The sequence below is a fragment of the Rhagoletis pomonella genome, unplaced genomic scaffold (assembly GCF_013731165.1).
Source record: "Rhagoletis pomonella isolate Grant_MI unplaced genomic scaffold, Rhpom_1.0 Rhpom_scaffold_00002, whole genome shotgun sequence".
NCBI lineage: Eukaryota > Metazoa > Arthropoda > Insecta > Diptera > Tephritidae > Rhagoletis > Rhagoletis pomonella.
In genome coordinates, this window is record NW_023458556.1 from 100,997,059 (window position 1) to 101,017,538 (window position 20,480).

General features: G+C 37.7%; 1 protein-coding gene across 1 annotated transcript in view; it reads left to right on the forward strand.

Moving 5' to 3' along the window:
- The first annotated feature begins 2,112 nt into the window (after window positions 1–2,112).
- LOC118734257 overlaps window positions 2,113–20,480 on the forward strand; it is a 25,136-nt gene continuing 6,768 nt past the window's right edge. Inside the window, exons 1-3 of the mRNA XM_036463972.1 lie at window positions 2,113–2,148; window positions 17,588–17,763; window positions 17,828–17,910. Coding sequence (XP_036319865.1) covers window positions 2,128–2,148; window positions 17,588–17,763; window positions 17,828–17,910 — 280 coding nt within the window. The 5' untranslated portion in view covers window positions 2,113–2,127. The remainder of the gene's footprint in view (window positions 2,149–17,587; window positions 17,764–17,827; window positions 17,911–20,480) is intronic.

A 20,480-nucleotide genomic window follows, 5' to 3' on the forward strand; every position in this document is an offset into this window, starting at 1 on the left:
GAATGTTAAAATTAATGCGGAAGCTCCGCGGTTGCGAATGCCAATGCGAATATTCGCAATAACCCTGGTACAGATATGTAAACAAAACTACTAAGTATCTTATTTTTTCCATCGGTTTCCAAATATTTCTTTTTTTGCTTTTCTCTTATGTAAATTTTTTTTTTTGTGTAAAAACAAAAGCTTATCTCAATTTGTAGTATGAGCAACGGGCTTTTTCGTGCTTTTATAAAATTTTACTGAACGCCCATGCACGCACGAGTTCGTGCTGACAGCAAATATTCCGGCCCGTACCCGAGGGGCTTACCAGGTGCTGTCGGCGAGCGCCTTGAGGACCTTCTTGCGGCTCTGTACTTTGTAGACAATAGCGGTTGTGTGTACGGAGAAGGAGAGCAGCTTATCAAAAGTAACCCCTAAAATTTTCGAGTTGTTCACCGTCGGAATTGGGGTCAGGCCCTACGCTAGATATTTAGATAACATAATATGTATAATAACGGGGAAAAATGAGGGTCAGATATTGGACTATCCCAATAAACAGCACAAAAATATATCATTCGCGATGCATAAGGAAGATTCTGCAAAACTGAACTGTTAGGATTTAACGATTAAACTAAACAAGGCTACCAACAGACTGGAACACGAGATATACAGAAAGCCCACAGCAACCGGCGAAGTAATACATAATACCTCAAACCACCCCCAACAACACGAAAATGCGGCATTTAGACAATTAATAACTAGACTTGAGCAAACCTCATTAACTAAGGAAAAAGAGGCAAGACCAATATATACTACTAAAAGATTGAAAGATTAGGAACAAGAGTGAAGTGTTAACTTAAGCGGTCAAAACGACATACAAACTGGCCAACGTTTTCCAAAAAATTCGACATTCACACATCGTTCTGAAACAGAAATAACGTTGGAGAAATACTGAGTAAAATCATGAACGAAGAGGACTAAGCAGTGTATATAAAAATTAACCTGAGAATGCTACATAGCACAGTGGTTGCTGCCATAGGCCAAAATTAAAAAATGTATGTAAAAATTCAGTTTACGCCTGACTCCCACGCGGAACGGTTCATTCGCTAATCTCGTCTTATTTGTCAGTACGTACTAATATACATATTATCGCCGGTTTGAGTGAAAACCCAAGTAAATTTAACGAACCAACAAACTTTAGCCAAATGGCTGATCCTCCTGATCGCGACAAAGCTGTAGAACAGCTCTTGTACCAGACCAACAAATACAAACTATTAACCAGTAATTCTAAAACGCCTAAATACTTGATAATCAATAGAATTGAAAGCGCGGCAACCCTCTCAAAAGTGTCCCCTTTCTTATAAAAAAAGTCATAGACTCAGTTTGCGGCGGTGAAGTTGAAATGTGCAAGAAATTGAGGAATGGAAGTATTCTAGTTAAGACAAAAACATTCGTGCAAGCAAGTAAACTAATAACATTGTCTGCCCTATCCCCGTATATTAAAGTGGAAGTGTCTGAGCACAATAATTTCAACCACTCAAAAGGTGTCATCTTTTCACGTGAGTTAATAGGTATATCGGAAGACACAATAAAAAACGAACTTAAAACCCAAGGCGTAAGCGAAATAAGAAAAATGTTGAAAACATTTTAGTCGAAACAGGCTTACTCATCATCACATTCGACAACTCCATACTACCCAGCGACATTCTGATCGGATATGAAAAAGTAAAACTAAGGCCCTACATACCCCTCCCACTAAGATGCATGAACTGTCTAAAATGCGGTCACTCAGCAAAAATCTGCAATAACACTAAAATATGCGCAAATTGCGCGAAAACTTCTCACATTGACTTCGAAACTAGTGACAAGTGCACTGACCCATCAACTTGCATTAGCTGTACTAACAAATCAGAAAATGCTGACCACAATGCACTCGACAAGAAATGCCCGGTTTTCATTAAAGAAAAATAAATACAAGCGATCATCACACTATAGAAAGTTGATAGACGAAGAGCGATAGCCACATACGAAGAACGTCACCCACTCCACTCAGCAACGTACTCATCAAAGATAGCAAAAACAAACCAAGTAGTTACCAACAACCAAGCAAACAACTCGTATAACAAGAGCGCAGACTCACCACACTCATCAATGACAGCAAGAACCACCACAGTAAGCAACACAAACCCTACTTCCAGCAACAGCATTCAATTCACACTCCCACTCAATACTACGAATCTACAACACACATCTCAACTATCACACTCATCAGGTATCAAACCGAGAGAGCAAACGGACTACTCAGACATCATACTCAATAGTAACACTTTAACTAAAAGCACTGTGCAACAAATTACAAACGATAACAGAACGAAAATCTACCCAAAAAAATCTCCAACAGAACAAAAGCCATGTTAAAAAAAATCAACAAGTTAAAGGGAAATTGTAAGCAAGATTGTGATTTAACGTTACCTAGTGCAGATATCGATTCTGATTCATCAGAATCAATGCTTACGGATCAATGACTTACTTAACTTAACTACTTAATTTATATCTTACATTCTATAATACACACACATACATACATATATACATATTTAAATAAACTCCCTCATATAATTTATCATGTCACTACATATCATATAATGGAATATGAACGGATATCTTAACAATTATAATGAATTGCTAATCCTCATTAACAATTACAAACCTAAGATCATTTCTATCCAAGATAGTCACATCCCGACACAATTCCAAAACGTCCCAATTCCTAACAACTTCCTTTTGTACTCATTCAACTCACACTCATCATACGGAGGTGTAGCTATACTAGTACATAAATCTATACAACATGAAGTAATTCAAACTGAAAAGGACTTTGACAACATAAGTTTAGAAATACACTCAACAAAAAAATTCAGAATCACGTCAGCCTATTGTCCCCCATCCTACCGTCTCCATAACCGCAACCTAGAGAATGTATTTAATCAAACTAACCACTCGTGCATTATCACTGGTGACTTCAATTGTTGGCACCAAAGTTGGGGTTCACGCGCTAACAAACAGAAGGGCAACATATTGTCGAATTTTGTTAATCAATCCCAATTCGTACTACTAAACGACAAATCGCCAACACACTTTTCCACTCATGACACACTCACGCACATAGACCTGATTCTGTACCCCCGATCTCGCAGTTCACGCTGATTGGAGGACTCACAATGATCTAAAGGGAAGCGATCACTTCCCAATTCTCATTTCACTCTTTCCGTCTGTTAACCAAACGAACACAACAACTAAGACTTCATTCAAAACTGACCTTGCAAACTGGGAACTATTTGAAAAGAAATGTATTCACTTCGAGTCAATCCGACCTATCAGCTGTAATGTTAATGCAGAAGCAGCCAACCTAAGGAAAATTATCCTACAATCTGCTAATGAATCCATACCTAAAACACGAAATAATAAAAAACAGAAATCAGTGCCGTGGTGGAATCATAACCTAGGCAAGCTAAAAGCTGAGAAAAACAGACGGTTTCATATATTCAGGACGAACATGACTGAATTCAATTTAATTGAATATAAAAAGGCAAACTCTGCATTAAAGCGAGAAATTAAAACCTCTAAACAACATTCGATACGAAAGTTCACAGCTGAAATTAATCCTAGCACCCCTACCAAGAAAATTTGGATAAATATAAGACGCTTTTGTGGATACAAACTACCTCACGGTATACACTGCTTGCAGTCCTTAAGCAATCCCACTCAAACCCACAGAGATCCAAAAGATATCGCCAACGAGCTCGCCAAATACTGGAGCAATGTAACTTCGGACCAAAACTTTCCAACTCTTTTTCAAAACAGAAAAAGAGCGACTTTACAATCGCATGTATATGTACAACCTTGTGGAGATGCGAAGCTATTAGAACAAGATATAAACTATCTGGAACTGATATCTGCATTAACTAAGCTAAAAGGGAAAACCCCAGGCTTAGATAGGATATCATACCCAATCATCCGAAACTCTCCTGAAACTTTTAAAAAGCGTCTCTTAAACTTATTCAATTCCATTCTTCATAACAAAATTATCCCGCAGGCCTTCAAACACAGCATTATTATACCAATACCAAAACCAAAATCAGATAAAAGACAAGCAAAATCATACAGACCGATATCTTTAAACATATGTTTCTCTAAGGTTTTAGAGAGGATAATAGCAAATCGGCTTTGGTGGTTTGTAACAAAAAACAAATTACTGAACAGCCGACAAATGGGTTTCAAGAGAGGACTACTGTTAGACTATCTAGCTGCAGCCAAGCTCTCATCCAAAAGCCACCTAACAATTATTTCCCTTGACTTTGAAAAGGCGTATGACAAAATAGGCATTCACACAGTAATTGACCAACTCGCAAAATGGAAGGCCGGCCCCAACATCACTAATTATATTATTAACTTTATGACAAATCGTAAGTTTATGGCACGAATAGGTAACCATCTCTCTGATTTCTGGGCAACAGACAACGGTATTCCCCAAGGATCCCCTTTATCTGTCATTGTTTTCCTGATTGCATATGACAAACTATGCTCTGTAATATCACTCCACAAAGAAATTGACTTTTGCGCCTACGCAGACGACTTCAACATTATAATTAAATCAAAAAAAGAAAGGTGTCCAACAACTGACTTGAATAACCTTTTTCAAGACATCTTAACTTGGTGCGATTACTCAGGAGCAAACTTATCACCAACAAAAAATCTATACATTCATCTCTGTCGAAAGCACAACTGTGCACTGTACTATCACGAAGCATAAGCCTCATACCCTGTGATGAGTTAAAAATCTTAGGAATCATCATCAACAAGAGATACAGATGGAACCCCCACATCGAACACCTAAGCGCTTCTCTGGTCACACAATTAAACATTGTGAAATGTCTAGCTGCCCCAAAATTTAACTGCGACACTCAATCTATCTTAACAATTGTTAGAACACTAATTATACCCAAAATAAGTTATGGCATTTCTCTTTACGGCTACGCCCCTAAATCTCTTATAAACAAAGTCAAGTCACTACTTAACGCGGCGATAAGAACCGCGTTGGGAGCGCTGCGCTCTACACCAATCGCAAATTTATTTTTTGAATCAAAAATATTGAACTTTGAAAATCAAAGAGACTTAACTACCGCTAAATTATTTAAAGCTCTTATAACAAGGTAAGACAACCCGCTTTATAGTATCGCCAATAACCTAAAAAAGGGGAAAAACACCCTCAAAATACAGCCTGCTATAAGTAGAATCATAGAACTTTGCTCAGCAGTAGATATACCTCTAAAGCCCGCTAAATATGGTACCCATAACTATCCCTCATGGTCCTTTCATTGCATATCTTCAACAAAAACTACACGAATCCGATTCAATATCAGGCAATGTTCACCGAAGTTAGAAATAAATACCATAACTATACTTTTATTTATACTGATGGATCTAAGATCAATCAAAGCACCTCATATAGCATAACCTTAGAAAACGAAATTATAAAAAAATCAATTGTCCCATACTATAGTTCTGTATATTCAGACCAAATTATTGCCATATCTGAAGCAATAAATCTAGTAATTCGTGTTGTGTTTTATGCAAATCGTTGTTTTAGAAAAGTCGGATTTTGTGTGTTTCTTGGTTCGTCTTTCAAGTATTTAGGTAATGTTTTAAGTGTGTTTTCCCTATCGGCCCTCAATATTTTTATTTACATATTGTTTGTTAATATTTAAAGATTATAAAAGTTTTCAGTGTAGATGCATCGACCTGCAGAGGCTCGCGTAGTATTCCATAACGTAATCTAAGCTCTTTATTTTCTACAGTTTTGTTCATATTTATGTTTTGATTTATCTAATTTTCTAATTAAAAATGTTTCTAAGCACAAGTTACCACTGCGAACTTTCTCGATTGCATGTTTTTGAGATTTGGCGTGAAAATTCCGGTACGCATTCCCAGAAAGTTCAAAATGTGCTGGGTGCAATAGCGAAAGATATTGAATATGAAGGTTTTGATCCAGATCGGTAGGAGTTGCAAAAATGTATTAATTACAATGTATTAATTAAAATGTAAAAAAATTGCATTGTATTGACAAAGATCCAAACGCCAAAAATCACCAGTTTGAACTAGTTTTTGTTATGTAATATTTATTAACAGGAACAGGAGAATCGATTTTCTTCAAAATTTGCTATTTTTTCAGCTTTTCTCACTAAAAAATTTCATACAAACAAACAAAAAATTAAATATCGGGCTCAACGGGTCTCTTGCGAATTGTATTATTTAGTTTCCCTTTTAAAATTTATTGTGGCCTATTAATATTTATTTCAATAGTGTTATTGAGCTTTGTACCACGATTTGTTTGCTAAGTTCCATTCTTCGTGCCCAAAACTCAATAACAATATTGCATTAGATTTATATAAAAAAAAACAGTTAATCAAAATGAGTGAAGAATTAAGGCTCCAGGGAATTGTGAACACAAAAGGCCAACTTTGAACCACTGCGCGTTGACGTTACTGAGCCGTATCAACGTCACTCTATGCAATTAAATTGGTTTGCAATCGCATATTTTACGTAATATTGCAATCTGGTTGAATTGCAATTAACATTGATTGCTTATATTTTGATTGCAAAAATTTAAATTTGCAATCATTAGAAGAAATTGATTGCAATAACTTTTTGATTGCAATTAATTTTTGATTGCAATCATCAATTGCATAAAAATTGCTAACTGTAATCTGTCTGACATTTATTTTGATGAATAATTGGAAGTACGATGGTGAGGCACACAAGCCCTCAGTGGGTTAACGCATCGCATTAACAGCGCAAAGTGGACCCCCTACCTAGCAGTAGGTTGTTTTGATTGCCGTCTTTAATGTTCCGCTAATCGAGAGCATATCGGCTGCTGAGTGGAAGATCGGCCTATCTCAGCAGCCAGTTCGAAAAAGCCCTATCTCAAAAAACTTTTCAAGAACGCCCTCTTTCAGAATTTTATTGAAAAACACCCTATCTCAGAATTCGATTCAAAAACGCCCTATCTTACTTCAAAATGTATTGAAAATCTGCTGATATAGGGCGTTTTTGAATCGGCCGCTGAGATAGAGCGTTTTTGAAACGAATTCTGAAATAGGGCGTTCTTGAAAAGTTTTTTGAGATAGGTCGTTTTCGAACTGGCTGTCGAGATAGGTCGATCTTCCACTCAGCAGTCGATATACAATGTGCGTGCATAAAAATTCGATTTTCTGCATGACAAAGCTGCAACTAAACAGCACCTCCATCGGGTTTTTCAACCATCCCTAGTAGTATAACGTATCGATGGCTGAGTGGAAGATCGACCTGTCTCAGCAGCCAGTTCGAAAACGCCCTATCTCAGAAAATTTTTCAATAACGCTCTACTTCAGAATTAGATTTAAGAACTCCTATCTCAGAATTCGGTTCAGAAACGCCCTATCTCAACTGCCGATGCAAAAATGCCCTATCTCAGCATATTTTCAATGTATTTTCGTTTGAGATAGGTCGCATTTGAACCAAATTCTGAGATAGGGCGTTTTCAACCAAATTCTGAGATAGGGGTTTTTCAATAAAATTCTGAAATAGGGCGTTCTTCAATCAAATTCTAAAGTAGGCCGCACTTGAAAAGTTTTTTGAGATAGGGCGTCTTCGAACTGACTGCCCTATTGCAGGTCACCATGTTCCATGTTCCAGTGCTATGTTTATGCGTAGCATTGGCCTTTGGACTTCTCGGGCCAGGGGGTGCCTTGGTCCTACTGCTGGTGGGTGCGGGTGCACCTGATATCTGCTTCCGCATAGGGCTACTTTTTGCTAGGCCCGGTGGTACCGTGGCTTTGCTTTGTGCAGAGCTTGTGACTCCTTTCGGCCTTTGTTTGGGAGCGCCGGACTCCCGTACTGGAGTTGAAGTTTTAAGGTTTGGTGTTGTTGATTTGTCCATATTTTGTCCTACGAGAACGCGGAGAAAGGGAACGTCCGCCCGGGCAGAGATCCGCTGTACCCGGGTAAGGCTAGTTGGCTCCGAAGGTCGCCCGGTATCCGGAGCACTCCGTTCGCGACTGGGCTTGGTGAAGGGCCCCCAGCCAGGCTGATCCTCGGCACGGGTCGTATCACACCTTGATCCGGCCCTGAAAAGAGAAGGGAGTGGAGAACTGGCAAGGAGTTTGGTCAGAAAGGGAATAATAGGCATAGGGATTAAGGAGGGGTCCCCGCCCGAATTAGCTGCCAATGCGTTACCAGGTGTCACCACGGAGAGGCCCCTTATACTAGGGGGTGCTTATCGCAATGCAATTGAACACCCACGAGTCCACGCTTTGGGATGTGGCGTGTGTTCAAGTCGATCACCCCCATCAAAGACACCCCAAAACGGTGCAACAACTACTCACTTGCAAGTTTTTACTAGTTTTGTGTTCAATAACTTTTTCTGCTAGTTTTCTCTTTTTCTCAATTTCAGGTTCTATTTTGCTCAATTTCTTTATTAAAAAGCATGAATAAATTATTGCATTTTTGAGATTGCAATTAAAATGTTTGATTGAATCAGTGATTTGATTGCAGTCACAATCATTGCAATCAAATGTGCTTACAATTAAATTAATTGTAGTTTTTACAATAAAAAAAATGCAATAAATTTTGATTGTAATCCTATTAGTAGCACAATCATTGATTGCTACAAAAATTTATTGCAAATTTTTACAGCTCTGCTCTATTGCTCTATTGAAGGGAATGAGTCGGCTGATGAGATGACTCAGAGGTGCCAGTAGAAGAAGCTTGTAGCTCCGCTTGAATATGTACACCTTGGTTGTGGCTAATGACTTGTGGAACAAACGGGAAGACTGTGAGAACGCAAGATAAAAACGAGGGATGTACTGAAACTGAATAGGTCTGTTGTAAGAGTCCTTACCGGCGTCATCAGAGGACACTGTGCAATGGCACCAATGCTTCAACGGTGGAAAATACCTGCAAGTACTCTCTGCAGAAGTTGCCATTTTGAGGATGAGGAAGATTCAATTACCACTTTCTGTGTCGCCATCAGCGTCTACAAACGGAGCACCTCAAGCGCTTGGGTTCACGCTTCTCCATCAGTCTGAGCGAGGTGGAACTTTTGGATCTCCTCGGCTTCATTAATAGTAATTGGTTCAGTAAAACAATGCCTTGCAATTACCTTTACTACTCTTTCGGTTATGGGTACGCGCCTTATCCTTACACTCACTTAAGGGGGGCCCTCACAATGGAAAATTCTATATCCGAGTGAAAGAATGAAATATTCCATATAGCCTCCAATCGCTCATCTTAAGAATCGGAACCGGTTCATACGCATACAAGGGGTATGCGTCGGGAAGTCAAATAACAGTAATGCCATTGGCCTGGCTTTATTTTTCTAGAAGAGGTGGGAAAGAACGCGGAACACAGGCAGAATAAATCCGACTGTATGGTTTCTGATAATCCTTCTTTGGCTTCCATAATACGATCTTTAAACAGCATGAATGTTGACTGGATGTCGACCTACATATTTGACGTCATCTCCAGCGGACCAAGGGCTTTTCATTTCAATAAAGTGTCAACCAACAGTTTCCACCAATTCAAATCGTTGGAAAATAGATTTTCTTTAGCGTCGGCGGACATGTCGGGATACAATTTTTACCCTAAGGTCTGTTAAGAATAAAAACTGTAATATGTAAAAGAGGGCATGTGAAAAATGATAGGGACACGACATTATGACCAATTTCGGCTATTTTGCTTTTGTTTGTTTAATGTTTATTTTTTTTTTTTTAAATACAACTCACTATCTAACAAAAACCATATAAGTTGAAATTTTAAACTTTGTAAAAAATAGAAAAATTCAACATTATTTTAAAACAACACCAAACTTTTTAAACAAGAACTTTTAGAAAAAAGATAAGTATGCAGTTTTATTCCCACTGAATTCTAGCTCAAGAAAGTGCAAGTTTCAAGTGGCTAAGAAATCGAGTTAATTTTTTTCCTGGCGGTGTCACGCATTTTCTCCCATTCAAAGTATGTTTGAGAATTTTTTTTTGTATGGAAGCAAGAAATAACACCATCCGCAAAAAAAAGTATCAACAATAAACGCGAATTTTTTTCATACTTGCAATTTCTTAAGTTAGAATTTAATGGGCTATAAAACTGCACACCTAGTTTTTTTCTGAAAGTTCTTATTAAAAAGTTTGGTGTTTTAAAATTTTGTTGAATTTTCCTATTTTTTTTACAAAGTTTGAAATTTGGACATATATGGATTTTGTTAGATAGTGAGCTGTATTTTTATAAAAAAAAATTAACATTAAACAAAAAAAAAATAGCCGAAACTGGTCACAATGTCGTGTCCCTATTATTTTTGCATATGACTGTATGTGGGCGTGTCCAACCCGCCCACTTTTACATATTAGTTTTTACTCTTAACAGAGCTTAGGGTAAACATTTTATCCCGATATGTCCATTAAAAGTATTTTTGGCCGCTCTCCCCATATAAATGCAACCACTGTGCATAGGGCAAACTGACCGTAACATTAAAACACGATTCTGCGAACATATAAGAGACTATTACAAAAGGAGTAAAAAGGATACAAAGAATATGCTCAAGTGATATTTCTGGAGCATTAAATAAATTGTCAAGTAAAGCTATTATGAATAGCATCGAACCAATAGGCGTAGAACTTGCTATTTCTATGTGGATTAAAAGCTTTTTATGCCACAGAAAAATAAGAGCGAAGTGGAACGACGCTAGGGTAAACAGACGGGCATGCAGAGGCACACCGCAAAGGGGTGTACTCCCACGGCTACCAACGGTCAACAAATTACTAAAGGAATTCGAGGGGAAATCGCCTAAGCTAGTGGCGTATGCAGACGACATAGCCTTAGTAGTGAAGGCGGATTCATCGTTATAGTTCAGAACTTTTCTTCCATGTGGTGGTTGCGGGAGAGCAACTGAGACAAGTTCTGAACGCTTTTGAGTTGTGAACTCAACTTCAACTTTAGAATCCGCCGATGAATCGGCCTTAACAGGGAGGTACCTAGACACTATCCCTAGCCTTGAAAGTCGTTGGCCAATGGGCATCCCGAGCGGGGCTAGGGGTTAACGCAGGCAAAACAGATTTTATACTCTTCACAAGAAGATATAAGGTTCCAGTGTGGAGACTCCCGAGGCTAGGTAGAATCGATCTGTTAATTAAAGACCACACAAATTGGAAGCGAAATGTTGATGACAAGGGGGAGAAGGCCAGTAACGCCCTTTATGTATGTAAAATAATGCTGGAATCCACTTGGGGTCTGTCAACTGCTCTGATGTATTGGTGCTACACAGCAACAGTCAGACCAATTCTGCTATATGGCGCTTTGGTGTGGTGGAATGCCGCAAAAAAGTCATCATATCTCGGGCCAATGGAGAAAGTTCAGCGACTCGCGGAACTCTGAGGTCCACTCCAACGGCTGCTCTTAAAATGATCCTCAGTTTACCGCCCATTGACCTATTCCCGCAAAAGCAGCGCGGAATACATGGAACCTAGCTTTAAGTAGGAACGAAGGTTTCGCACAACGATTGTGGAGGAGTGATGGTGCAAGGGAATGAATCCTAGCCGTAGATCTCTAGACATATTCACGGATGGCTCTAAAATGGCAACGGGAGTGGGTACCATGATTTACTGCCTGGAACTGAACGTCATACGGGGAGTAAGGTTACCTGACCATTGCAGCAAAATGCAATGAGAATAGCAGCAGAGCAAGCCTACACCGAAACGACAATGAATTTAAAGGTGAACGTGTACGTATGTAGATAGTCAGGCGGAAATTAAGGCAGTTACCTATATTATTTCATCCGTAAACGTCCTTCGCATCCGGGAAGCCATTGAGAGGCTAGCCGCCAACAGGAGGCTTCATATCTATTGGTTGCCAGGCGACAAGAGAATAGAGGGTAATGATATAGCAGATGAGACTGGCAAGAACGTCAGCTCGAATAGACAAACTACATTCGTACACCACTTCAACACTTGCAAACCGAAATAGACGATAATATGATTAGGTAGTTCAGGGCTACATGGAATGAGTTAAACACTAGCAAAACTGCAAAAATTACAACTATACTTGCTTCTTATTACGGCTATCAAAGGAAAATACTGCAGAGTTATTATCGGATTGCTTACGGTGCATATCCTGGTTGCTGCTTACGCACTAAAAATGGGTATCGCTAGCGTGGACAGGTGCAGGAAGTGTCGTAAGCGGGAGACCAGGGAAACCTTGGGTCATCTTCTCTGCCGATGTCCTGCACTGTCAAAAACCCGACTAAAATTTTTGGGGGCCTACCAATTCGAGAAATGTGAGGACATCTCAAAAGTTGGGCTGAAATTTCTACTTAAATTCGCCAAAAACGTTGACATCCTTTGTAATGTCTACTTTAACGCGTAGAAAAGAGCTCCAACTGGCAACACTAAGGACCTACCGGTCTATGTGCGGCTCAACGCAGATTTACCTAACCTAACCTAGAGGATACAAAAGATGCCGTGCCATAAAGCCATAGGAAATAACGTCATGTGGCTTTGTTTCACTTCACATAGAGAAATAAGGCCATATGGCTTTATTTCTATGGGGAAAGTGAAATAAAGCCATAAGCAAAAATTTTACATGTGAGAAATAAAGCCATACGGTGTTATTTCATTTCAAAAAGTAAATGTTATCTCTTTAGCGGCGGTCCGCGTTGGCTCGCCACCCCGCGCCGTGCTCATACTCCGCGCCACGCCTCCAGACCTCGTATAAAATTGTTGCTTTGTTCATTCTTCTTGCTTTTGATGATATACATAAATATGTACATATATGAGGTTTTCTTTTAAATCAGTAAGATATATGTAAACATCTATATATCGTCGATTAAAGTACAAAACCGCTTATCAACATAATGTAAAACCGCGTATCAAGATAACGCAAAACCGTGTAAGTCAGGTCGCATAAATTATTTTGTAGAGAGTAAAAACACTCATATTTCAAAATTGTTCTCTCTTTTATAAAGCAATCGCATTTATGGCTAGTATATTTCAGCACGAATGGATAAGGCTTGAGCCAAGAGCTTCGGTGAGCAAACCCAATTTTTCGCAAAAAATGTCAGTTACGTGGTTTTGCAGAACCACGATACGCGGTTTTGTACTTAAAACGACGATATATGTATGTAAATATAAGAGGTTGAGTACTCTTCGTTTTTGTCCTTAACAATTTTATACATATTTACCTCAAGTTAATATGCATCTTACCGATTTCAAAGGAAATTTCATATACATACGTATATACTTATATCTATACAAATTAATGTATATACATTAGGGTGGCCCAAAAATGCATGTGAAAAAGTAAAGTCGGGATTTTTATGCTCTCACCCCCTAGGATTGTTTTATACCGAAAAAAGTATACCCCTGTTTTTTTATTTTGAAATAAAAAAATATTTAGAGGTCGCTAAAAGCGCTCAAAGTTTTCCATGTATTTTTGTATGGGGAAAAAACATTTCGTAGAAATGGCATAGAATTCTCGTAGAATTTTACTCAGTTCAAATGTTTTTTATTCGCACAAGCTCTTGGTAGGTTCTTAATTTTACGGCAAAATGATGAGAGAGATGGATAGTGGACGTGTTTGCCATGAGCGAGCGAGACATATAGTGACGTCACGCAGTGAGACGGAGATGCGTCGTTTAAACGCGAGCGAATGAAACAGATACAGTCGCCATACCAAGCAAATGGCTACGCTATCATCTGACACCAGTCTGACGCTGTAACTGCAACACTGTAGTTAGTACGTTTCGCTCATTCGTCTACAGCTCACCTTTCCTATTCGCTTGTGTTGATTTAGTACTGACAACTTTGGCTTTTTGGACTTGGATCTTTGTGAATTGGACTTGTTGATTACATACCGGCAACTTTGGCTTCTCTCTTTTGGAATTGGACTTTTGTGTTGGCATCCTTGTTATCTACCACGCCTACGCGCTACACTTCACAAGAATATGCGAACATGCACCTCATTTATGGAGAATGCAGATGCAACGCAAGGGCTGCCGCTAGACTTTATCGGGAAAGATATCCAGATTTAGTGCGCTATCCGGATCACCGCGTGTTTGTTAATGTGCACCGTTCACTCACAGAGGGCGGCCATTTCCCGAATCAAATAACGGCTGGAGGTAGAGCTCGCTTTCCTTACGAGGAAGAAGTGTTGCAGATGACCCAAGTATTTCCGTTCGTGGAATTGAAGAAAGAACGGGAATACCCAAAAGCAAAGCACATTGTATTTTACAAAGCGCCGAAATGCATTCGTTTCACGTACAACGAGTTCAAAGTCTTCTTCCTCGAGATTATCCTGAAAGGATTTCATTTTGTAGAACAATGCTACAGAGGCATAATAAAATCCCCAATTCATCCAACACATTTAATGCGATAAGACAGATCCCAGTATCGCTTTAAAGTAAACCTGTGGACCGGAATTTTAAACGGCAAAATTATTGGGCCTTTAGACCTGCCTAAACACTTGAATGGCACGAATGACCTACATTTTTTACGAGAAAATTTACCAACTTTGTTAGAGGACATACCACTAACAGATCGTCGCCACATGTGGTATCAAAAAGATGGCTGCCCAGCGCATTACGCAGTGCAAGTAAGAGATTTCCTTGACCAGGAATATCCGGGAAGGTGGATTGGACGTTCAGGCACTATCTCGTGGCCAGCCCGTTCCCCAGATTTAAATCCCCTGGATTTTTTTTTATTGGGGCGTCTCAAAGAAAAAGTTTATTCAAAGCCTACTGAGGACATCCACTCTCGAGGATATGCCCGGCTAATAAGTAGATCTTTTTTAAGAAGATGTAGGGCGTGTATTGAGGCTGATGGTAAACAATTTGAACATTTATTGTATTAAAAAATGTTATTTTCCTATCTGACTTTTATTCCAATAAACCTAAACTAAACTAGGTCAAGATTTTTCATTATTTTATTAATTTTACTTACTTTTGTTGACTTTGGTAAAAGTGGCGTCACTATCTGTCTCGCTCACTCATGGCAAACATGTCCACTATCCATCTCTCTCATCATTTTGCCGTAAAATTAAGAACCTACCAAGAGCTTGTGCGAATAAAAAACATTTGAACTGAGTAAAATGGGTTAGCAAAAATCGGGTTACTTGAGGTTTTTATTTTTTTACTCGTTTTTTTTTAGTATGAAACTAAAAAGTATTGTACCATTTTAGAATCCTGATTAAATGCGAGAACTTTTAATGGCACTTGCCAAGGCACTTTGGTACATTTTTTTTAAAGGAGGGCCTTTCAAAGTCGACAAATTATAAAAATTTTAAATTCATAGTTTAATAAATAGTCTTAATTCTAGAAAACTTGGGGCAATTGTGTCATTATTTTTGACTTAGGTTCTAGAAATGTTATTTAGGGTTAAGGTTCCAAAGGTTAAATGGACAAAAATAATAAAAATTAACCACAATAACCGAAAAATGGTTACAGTTAGACCAAATTTCTAGGTTTTTTTAAATGCCCATAATTTTCAAACTGCATGGGATAGGTTTTTTTTTCCTGATTTTTCTCATGATGGTTACAATCAATCCTGTTACCCCGTTTTGTAAGATTTACTTATATAAAATTTAAGCGTGTATAATATTGCTAATGACAAAACCGAAAAGTACTCAGCATTGCAGACGCCATATAAGGAAAACTGGATTATTACGAAATATAAATAAAATGGCAGCACTTTACGCCATTCTGAATTTTCTCGTTTCAGTTCGGGAACATTGTTTATTTGTTTTTTAATAACAAAACAAACAATCTTTTGTTTTAAAATTTATGTACTTCTTGAAAAAGTTTTTCAAATAATATATTTTACTAGTGGTTCATAAGAGAATATTGGTGATTTAGTGCATTTTTGAGCATGCAATTACTCATAAAAAAGAGCAACATTTCGAAAAAGTATTTTTTAATAACTTTTACACCGAATTGTTAATACTGGGATAAAAATGTGCCGATTGGTACTCCTAACAGTTTTGGACGTTTTTTTTTTTGTTCTGAAAGTTGTACCTTGAAATATAGAATTACCGAGTTACTTTATGTACATATGCACACCAGCTGTGTACTAGGTAAACATTACACAACAAACTGTAATAGATACATATTATCGAACGCTGTCATGAAATTCTTGATTTTTGCAAAGTTTTTGCGGCAGAGGCGGGAGTGTGTCTGTAGGTAATGACAGCCGAGCAAGTTTGCAAACATGTGCGCGAACATGTTTGTCGTTTGTGGCCAGCTTAATTGCTTGTTTTTACAATTATGTTTATAAAGGTTTTTAAAAAATGAGGGTACTTGATTACTTATCAAAAAATACGACTGAAACCAATTTTTGAAAGCTTTGACCTTGAATAAATTTTTTAGAGGACGTGGGGATTTTCAATATTTTACCTAAAACCAGTGCAGTTCTATGCAAGTTACTGTACTATTACTTTTATGTCTATTTTGACCGAACTATTTATTTTTGGAACGGGAAATCTGTTTTTTTGATTTTGTTGTCTAGAGGTGTTTAACGAATTGATTTTTACTTTTACTTGGACGATGGAGTCCGTTGGTGTAATTCGCATTTAAGATTTTTAATATTCTGGGCCCGAATCGCGGCATTCGATATCGAACGTAACCTAAATCGAAATTTGATTTTGAGATTACGGCATTCGATATCGAGTGTTCTTCGCCCATATAAATTGTATTGTGGAGAATACAGCTGCCATCTTGTTTGATTCGATTTGAAACGAGTAATCACTCGATCACGAATGCCGCGATTCGAGCTCTGATATCCTGTTGGTGGATATCTTGACTAATTGTTATTACTGTAATCCGTTTTATTATGATTTGTAACTTTTGGGAAATTTGTCCTCTTATTATTAGATTTCCATTCTCTTGGTTTGGCCAACACGTATACTGTTTAAATTGATCGGTCCGGTTATTGATAACTTTTTTGTAAACATAAAACACCTTATTTTCATCTGTTCTAAAGTTTTTAGTTCGTAGTTAAAACATATGCCAAAATAAAAAGCATGGTCAATATTTCCACAAAAAACATGTAACTAATACGGCTTTCCCACGGCACCCCAATCACGTGGTTTGCTCTCTCATTCGTAATTCGCACTCCAATTACCCTTCGAATTACTTAATTCGCCATACACAATTTTTAGAGCGAATTACCTCATTTGTTGGTAGTTCAGATCCAAATACCATGCGAATTGCGAACAAATCGGTGCTGTCTCTAAATTTATTGAAATTAGCTCACAAATAAAAACTTGCATTTTTTCTGTATACGAAACATAAAATTTTTTAGTAAGAACCTATATTTGCATCAATTATGCAGCGAATAATAACAAAAACAAAACACAGAGACAGAGAACTGTCAAATTGAATTAAGAATGTGCCCGTGGGAATGGGGTATTTCCCGATCGTAATTGGGGAAGCGAACAACTTAATTCAGAATGCCATGCGAAAATGGTATAAGGGCAGAATGTTTAAAAACGGCTTTAGTGTAATGTGTTCTTAAGTATGTATATTCTTTTTTTTTAGATTGGAGCATTCTATGGTACGTGCCTCGATTTATCAAAGCAATTAACCACAGCAAATCGGCCTCCACTGCAAATTTTCGATTTTGAGGATAATATCATACTAAAAAGTTACAATTTCAAAGTAAATAGCACAATGGCAACTGTGGCAACAATACCTAGTTATAACAGACAGCAAAGGTACCGTTTATTATTAAAATTAAAATAAATAAATGCAATCCTAACCACTTAATTTATATCTTAGTACTGATTCTGGTTGGGATAACCCTTTTAGGCCTGGAGGAGATTTATCCCGAGAAGCTGATGAAATAGTTAATATGATTAGAGGTAATTGTAATCAAATGTCGATAAAAATTTTAGAGAATTAATGTCGCAATTTGTAAAACGTATACATAAAATTCTCCGCTGAAGGGTGTATAAAAGACTTACAGCCGCACTCAGAGTATTTTATTTTTCCTCAGTAAAGATTTGAAAAAATTCCCTCTCAGAGTCAGTTAATGATTCATTAACAACATTTAATGGACAAAGTAAAACTTTTGCTTAACTTTTTTACGAATGGTTATGAAACTTTTTGTTTGTTTTCAATAAATTTCAATTTCGCTAACGTTGCTATGTACAACAGTCGGAAAGTTAATTACATTTTTTTTATTTTACTTTTTAAGTTATATTATTTTTTTATATAAATATTTTTTTTTACAGTTAATGTAATAATGACATTTTATTATTTCAACTTTTAAGTTTTATTATTTTTTTATATAAATATTTTTTTTTGCATTTAATGTTAAGAAATTTTTTGAAGTGAAACTTCGTAGGCGGCGGTATCGCAAAAATTGACAGTGAAATTTTTAAACTTGGAAAACTTACATGAGTAAGAAGGAAGATATAGTATTGAGAAGGGGCAAAAAGATAGAAAGCGACGTATGCACATTTATACAACCCAGCAAGCATTTCACTAAATGTTTTTAAAAATAACTCAAAGTAAGGTTGCTATAATAAGCGTTAAATAAGTGTCATACTCGAGTCAATTCCGAGTAAATAAAGTACACTCGTCTTTTAAAGTTTTTTGTTAACGTTTTATAGCAGGGGTGAGGAAGGCCGAGGCCGAGCGCCAGTATGGTCGCCGGGGACCAGTAGGACGCAGTGGATGAAGTACAGACGACACCAAACACTGCACTTAGGACAGTGACTGGATGCCTTTTGATGTCGCCAGAATAACACCTCCACCACGAGGCGAAAATGCTCCCTATTAAGGAGCATTACACAATACTCTGCAAGCAGTTTCTGATTGGGAGCCGCAGACGTGGTCACCCAAATAGACAGCTGCTTGCAAAAGAGCCCTCGCCCAGGCACGTCAGGACGTGTGTCAAGGTAGCACTACACTTTTCGAAATTGGAAAAGTTAACTACGACATTAATTGTAGTGTTTTTGTTGTAAATTTGTTGTGGAAAAAAAATTTCATTTCTCATTTTTTAAAAAAATATGGTATGTAGTGCTAACTTGACACCATACATCTAGTCGATAGAATTGAGATATCCAATATTTTACTATGCCATTAATTGTAGCTATTAACTGTAAAATTTGTTGTGAAAAGAAAAAATTTTTAGCTTTCGTTTTTCTGGAAAAAATTGAGTTGACCCTTTTTCGAACAAAATTTAGTATGTAGTGCTAACTTGGCACCATGCACCACTGACGATATAATTGAGATATTGAAAAGGTTACAACGGCATTAATTGTAGCTTTTTTGTTGTAAATTTGTTGTGGAAAGAAAAAATTTGTAGCTCTCGTTTTTAGGAAAAAAATGCTATGTAGTGCTAACTTGACACCATACACCTAGTCGATAGAATTGAGATACTGAAAATTTTATAACGGCATTAATTGTAGCTTTTTTGTTGTAAATTTGTTGAGGAAAGAAAAAAATTGTAGTTCTCGTTTTTTAAGAAAAATGGTATGTAGTGCTAACTTCACACCATACACCTAGTCGATAGAATTGAGATATCCAATATGTTACTATGCCATTAATTGTAGCTTTTAACTTTAAAATTTGTTGTGAAAAGAGAAAAATTGTAGCTTTCGTTTTTCTGGAAAAAATTGAGTATTTGAGTATTTATTGGATATCTCAATTCTATCGACTAGGTGTATGGTGTCAAGTTAGCACTACATACCATTATTTCTTAAAAAACAAGAGCTAAAAATTTTTTCTTTCCACAACAAGTTTACAACAAAAAAGCTACAATTAATGCCGTTAAAACATTATCAATATCTCAATTCTATCGACTAGGTGTATGGTGTCAAGTTAGCACTACATACCATATTTTTGAAAAAATTAGAGCTAAAAATTGTTTCTCTCCACAACAAATTTACAACAAAAACACTACAATTAATGCCGTAGTTAACTTTTTCAATTTCGAAAAGTGTAGTGCTAACTTGACACACGTCACGTCAGCAGGCATCTCTACGAACTGACGGACGAAGTCGAGAGGTTCATTAAGCAGCCTCTGGACTCGTCAGCATATCGACAGGTCCTGAACGGCATTCACAGGGAGTCAGTCTCGAGTTATGTAGACTCCATACGTGTGAATGCCGTTCTAGGCACACAACCACCGGACATCGACGAGACGGAGCTTCATCTGCCTCGGGAGACTAGAACTACAATAGCCCAACTTCGCTCTGGCTACTGCAGCAGGTTACACTCATACCTGAGCAGATTAGACGCAGATGTGCCAAATGAGTGTACGGCATGCGGAGAGACACCCCACGACTCGAAACATCTCTTCGTATACCCGGAAAACCCGACAACACTAACGCCTTTGTCCCTGTGGGCTGAACGCTTCCTGGGGCTTCCGTTAGTGGAGCTTGGCGACAACGTCTGAGATATTAACCGATCTGGGCGGGTTTGC